The 6,126-nt window shown below is 35.9% G+C and overlaps 1 protein-coding gene across 1 annotated transcript; it reads right to left on the bottom strand.

The window, feature by feature from the left end:
* Positions 1 to 1,439: 1,439 nt before the first annotated feature.
* Positions 1,440 to 2,598, bottom strand: LOC144841600 (uncharacterized). The gene is made up of 3 exons (XM_078698043.1): positions 2,539 to 2,598; positions 2,074 to 2,378; positions 1,440 to 1,898 (listed from the first exon to the last, which is right to left on the bottom strand). Exons 1-3 carry the CDS (start codon positions 2,566 to 2,568, stop codon positions 1,520 to 1,522), a joined length of 714 nt encoding a protein of 237 aa, XP_078554169.1. The 5' UTR covers positions 2,569 to 2,598; the 3' UTR covers positions 1,440 to 1,519.
* Between the last annotated feature and the right edge of the window lie 3,528 nt (positions 2,599 to 6,126).

Here is a 6,126-nt window from a genome sequence, read left to right as displayed (position 1 = left end):
ACTGCTAAGCTGCCGATAACTTCGATGGTGTGCGAATAAATATACTTCAGTCGATGAGGAATATCCTATATGTTGAAGTCGATAGAGGGCATCCTCCGTCTGTGATATTTAATTTGATCATGTCTGTTTACGATGAATTGGATATTCCATCAACGCACTTATTATAATTTGAGTAAAGAAAAAGGTTTGTTATTGTGACAGGACGATGAAGCCCTAAAACTTTCTGAACATGAACACATAAAACATGTAATAATATATAAATAATGAATGTTTATGAGTATAATGGTACAAAATAAATAATGGCATGAGGTGAATGATGAAAGGTAATAACGAGGCGCGAGCCGAGTTTAAATATAATCTTTAACAAATCTAATTACGGCACATTATTTGTATTTCGAAACATATGATAGGACAAATTCCAAGACAGGTGATGCGTAATTAACCAATCAAATTACATGAATAAAATCAGGTGTATTATAATAAATAATAATATAATATTTAAAAAAATGAAAATAAACAGGCTACTTATACTGCAAGAAGAGCAGATGTGGGGTGGTGGTAGGGGATGGGCGTAGAGTTTGTTATACAACATTTTCCTACTGCATGCATTTATACCATGAGGTATCAAAATGACTGCAATTGTACTGGGAATGCTTATATGAAGTTTCAACATCATCCTCCATCTTCGATTCATATTAGCGATCAAAATGACACACATGCGCAACGAGCATCAATTGCAACAATGCATTATCAAATCGTACTGGGAAGATGTTAAACTACATTTTGAAACCCATCCTGGCTTTAGGAAGTATACAAATAATTAATGTTTATGAGTTGGATGGTGAGGATTTCACGAGTTGAACAATTGACTGCTCTATTTTTAACGAGGCGCAAACCGAGTTGAAAATAGAGCAGCAGAAATGTATTATGATGCTTCTATTAACTTGACTAATGTTAATTTTGTATAATTATTTATCACCATTAGATAGGATTAATTCCAAGACAGGTGATGCGTAATTAACCAATCAAATTGCATGATTAAAATCAGGTGTATTATAATAAATAATAATATAATATTTAATAATAATAAAATGAATACAATAAACCAGGGAAGATTAAAATCTCTTCCCTGATTAAACACTCAGAAGTAAATAAATTGTATGTAAAGCTGACGACATTACAGTATATATATAGGCGCATGTACAGAGTTGGGGAGTGAAGGGGACGATGGTGCTTGACTTATCATATGGGGGTTTAACTAATCTCCGATATTATATTTTAATCATTTAGGTGTTTAAATCTGAATTTATTGTGATGCAGTACAAACCGAATGTTTTGTTTAATTCTAGAAACAAAAACACAAAATACAAAGTTGTAAGATATAAAAATACAAATTATCATTTATTGTACATGATTCTGTGGTATTATAATTTCCATGATGAAGGCATTGCCATTTCAAAAAATATTAGAAATCAGGAGGATGATAAACACGATAATCAGGTAACTGTAGACGTGCAGATTACATGCACTTAATGTAGTCCATCTGGAGTCTTAGAATAATTGATTCCAACTTCGATTGAATGTCTTCTGCTGTTGCTCTGATAGCAGGGTTTTCAGTAGTACATTCTCTGAAAAGAGTTTCTAGTTTTTCTTCACAGCATGCAGTGAAAAGTGGAGATATTCCATTAATTATCTGTCCGATTGACCAAACATCAGAAGCTTTGGAAAAATACCCTCCTCTTCTCCAGCAGTTTCCATTGGCAAACTCTGGCGCAACACATTTATTATCATTCAGGATTTGCTGAGCGGTTGATTTTGGTCGTAGGCGACCAAGAGAAAGCCATCGTGGTGCATTAGCATTGCAGGCAAGACCAACATCGATCACTTTTGCAGCAACCCTGAAAAAATATATAAATTAAAGTTTTAAAACCGGGAGTAATATTAATTAAACAGTGATTTGTACAATTAATACTAGGAGGCTTACTATCTGTATATTGTGAGAAAGTGTTTATCTCGCCTGTCTTTTTGATTTAAAGTTTGAGCGGTATATAATTTAAACAAAAACAAAAGTACCTTTGTTCATTCTTATATAAAAGAACATTTCTAGGTGCAATATCGCAATGGAGTATGTCTTTTTCGTGCATTTTTCGAATGCCCTTTACGATGTCCAGAAGTACATTCATCCACATGATGTCCCGTTTTCTACTTGTGTATGGGAACCTGTCGTTGTATTGTGCTTCAAACTCATCAGATAGAGTCTGAGATTGCTTGTTCTTTTTATTCCCAATAAATTCCATAACGATGTGGTAGCCATTTTGATTCTTACAGACACCATATACATCTGGGAACTCTGGAATTTCACGAAGTCTGTCCATAAACTGTAAAATACAAGCACATTTAAATATGAATAATTGTTTTTGTCAATATTTGTTTAATGAAGACCACTATAATTATTATATCTTTTAGTCACTGATTTTTTTTCGATCGCACACCAAGCAATAGTAATTTTATGGAAATCTATATATTAACAATAATTACCTGAAGTTCTTTAGTTATTTTCTTGTTCATTTTCCTTTTCTTTTTTCTTGAGAATGAGTCTTCATAAGGGAAAGACTTAACTGCCACTAACTTTTTCATACCACCTTCAGTAAGTGTCATGAGGTTTACTACGCCAAAAGAACCAAAGCCCAGACAGCTCGGCTTAGAATCTTGAGGATTGCAGATTGGTTTCAGATTTTCTTCATCGATTTTCTTGTAGTCGTCTAAATATTTACAAGCTTGACGATCTTTTTGGAAAATCTTTCTTATTTTACGTCTGGCTGATTTCAGTAATTTAAACCCTATAATGAAAAACATATTGATATTATTAACATTTAGTTTTATAGTTTTTATTACTGTATATTAAAGTACGTAAAATACAATTCTAAGGAAAATCAATTATTAATCGTTTTAAACAAAATGTAATTATTACTTTTTTGTGGTTCAGCATTGTCATCAAGGTTGTCGGTAGTCGTTTCTGTCTTAGTTTCAGTTTTTAGATGATTTATTTCATTATCGCAGACGATTTTCTTTAAACCTGTTGACAGAAATTAAGGATATCAATTCATACTTCAAAATGATATTGTTCACATATTGCCATAGTTAAACGTCTTTCTTATATTATGTTATTCAACTACCTGTTGTATTTCCATCTCCTCTGCTGTCAATTCCATCCGTTTTCTTTACATCAATTGGCTTTCCGAGAGTAGAGAAATAGTCTGCCAAATTGAATCTTCTTTGAAGCAGATAAGTGGTGTCGGCAGATGTACCGATGGTGATGGACGGCTCATTTGATTTTGGCACACTCGTACTAATGGCAATAGGTTTGATGGCTTCTAGGATCATGTTGCCATTACTACTGCTCTTTATATCTCTTCTACAGGTAGGCCTATTGTTTACTACTGCTCTGATGAGATCATCAAGTATAGTAGTGGCAACGATGTTGTTGTTGGATGAAAAAGGTGCAACGTTCTTAGAATCCATTATTTGCTGAAATTCGATAAGAACATTTCTTTGGAATTTATATCTGGACGTAGGCCTAGATGAATTTTGTATTTTATTCCGAAATTGCCGTTATTATCATCATTGAATAGATCTGTTCATAACATCATTCATAGTTCATACACTTGTTTGCTAGGCTAGGCCTAACGTTATTAATATTATTAATAAACATCTCTCTGGCGCCCTGATTCATCTAATCTAAGCGGGCACGGGAGAGTATTAAAGAACAAAAATTAAGCTTACCAATTTAATATTACTTTGAAATATTTTAGAAGATAAGTTGATAAAATTCAATACGATTTTATGAGACGATTATCGAAACGATGTTACTGGTTTAGCTTCCAGCGAAGAACTGATGTGGTTTGTTTGGATAGGTGTTGTTATAGTATCGGTAGCCAGGATACGTGCGCCGTATTCGAAACGCGTACGCACATTGACGCACCATCAACATAGCAGCTGCTAATAATAGTAGAGCAGTTAATGACATGAGCTGTGCATTTTATTACCAAAGCATGAAACTTGGCACAAAGTTTCTATAATGTATATAGATTCAAAATATCGGGGGGTGCCAAGTGTCCAACGTCCGGTATGGCGGCCATCTTGATTTCAAAATGGCCACCATAAAAACAAAAAATGTTCATATCTTGGCAACTATACACATTAGAGACTTAATTCTGGTCTCAAATTGTTCACAAACTATATATTTCTATTTGCTCTAATGAAAATTTTCGTCCAAAAATGACCGGAAATGACGTTTCTTTCAGTTTAACCTTTGACCTCGTATTTGTATATCTCTGTAACTACTGGTCATTTTCAATCGATTTTGGTGTCATTTTGTTCAGAATAAATACATTTATATTTGTAGTAATGAAACATTTTCACATAAAATGACCGGAAATACAATTTATGACCTTTGACATTTAATTATTGATTTTTAATTATGTGAATATACTGTATGTGGTTTTTGGTGGTCTTAAATGCACCTAATTAAACTTTGACCTAATAGGCGTAATTATATTAAATGATTAATGGACTTAAATTGTATATAGTACATAAAATTGGTAAGCATTGTGCTTGGTGGTACCATTAGTTCAATGATGTTGGCACCTTCTGATTCGCTAAAAGTTTTAATAGTTTGACAGAGGAAATAACATACATGTTATGGAATACCGTAAAACCTCGAAAAGGTGATAGTATGAGCTTCTTTTCGAGATAGACTGTATTTGAATGTCAAATGAATAGTATGATGATCATGTTTATATCAATATATTATTAATGACCTTACAAAGAACCCTTTATATTTCAACAATCAAGCCTCAGTTATTCTACAATTTATTGTTTTCCAAGTGGTAGGCCTATTTTGATTGCATCTTCTTTTTGTAGGCCTATGCTTCCTCGGTAATATGGTCCTACCCCTCCTTCTTTGTCTGTAGATGGTCTTATACCCCATTCTTTGTCTGTGGATGGTCTTATACCCACCTTCTTTGTCTGTGGATAGTCTTATACCCGCTTCTTTGTCTGTGGATGGTCTTATACCCGCTTCTTTGTCTGTGGATGGTCTTATACCCCCTTCTTTGTCTGTGGATGGTCTTATACCCGCTTCTTTGTATGTAGATGGTCTTACACCCCTTTCTTTGTATGTAGATGGTCTTACACGCCTTCTTTGTCTGTGGATGGTCCTACACTCCCTTCTTTGTCTGTGGACGGTCCTACACCCCCTTCTTTGTCTGTGGACGGTCTTACATCCCTTTCTTTGTCTGTGGACGGTCTTACACCCCTTCTGTGCCTGTGGACGGTCTTATATCCCCTTCCTTGTCTGTTGATGGTATTACACCCCTTTTTTTGTGTGTGGATGGTCTTACACCCCTTTCTTTGTGTGTGGATGGTCTTACACCCCTTCTTTGTCTGTGGATGGTCTTACACCCCCTTCTTTCTCTGTGGATGGCCTTACACCCCTTTCTTTGTCTGTGGACGGTCCTACACCCCTTTCTTTGTCTGTGGATGGTCTTACACCCCCTTCTTTGTCTGTGGATGGTCCTACACCCCCTTCTTTGTCTGTAGATGGCCTTACACCCCTTTCTTTGTGTGTGGATGGTCTTATACCCCCTTCTTTGTCTGTGGATGGTCTTACACCCCCTTCTTTGTCTGTGGATGGTCTTACACCCCTTCTTTGTCTGTGGATAGTCTTATACCCCCTTCTTTGTCCGTGGATGGTCTTATACCCCCTCCTTTGTCTGTGGATGGTCTTATACCCCCTTCTTTGTCTGTGGATGGCCTTACACCTCCTTCTTTGTCTGTGGATGGTCTTACACCCCTTCTTTGTCTGTGAATAGTCTTATACCCCCTTCTTTGTCTGTGGATGGTTTTACACCCCCTTCTTTGTCTGTGGATGGTCCTACACCCCCTTCTTTGTCTGTAGATGGCCTTACACTCCTTTCTTTGTGTGTGGATGGTCTTATACCCCTTCTTTGTCTGTGGATGATCTTACACCCCCTTCTTTGTCTGTGGATGGTCTTACACCCCTTCTTTGTCTGTGGATAGTCTTATACCCCCTTCTTTGTCTGTGGATGGTCTTATACCCCCTTC

The sequence above is a fragment of the Antedon bifida genome, chromosome 1 (genome assembly GCF_963402885.1).
Source record: "Antedon bifida chromosome 1, ecAntBifi1.1, whole genome shotgun sequence".
Taxonomy (NCBI): domain Eukaryota; kingdom Metazoa; phylum Echinodermata; class Crinoidea; order Comatulida; family Antedonidae; genus Antedon; species Antedon bifida.
This window is presented reverse-complemented; position numbering and strand designations above follow the sequence as displayed.

What these genes read in the sequence shown, in the direction of transcription:
- LOC144841600 (XM_078698043.1), bottom strand. Translation starts at nt 2,568, where the DNA reads ATGAACAAGAAAATAACTAAAGAACTTCAG. An exon ending in AAATAACTAAAGAACTTCAG is followed by an intron (nt 2,379 to 2,538) that starts GTAATTATTGTT and finishes TGTATTTTACAG; the next exon opens with TTTATGGACAGACTTCGTGA. An exon ending in TTATATAAGAATGAACAAAG is followed by an intron (nt 1,899 to 2,073) that starts GTACTTTTGTTT and finishes ATATTTTTTCAG; the next exon opens with GGTTGCTGCAAAAGTGATCG.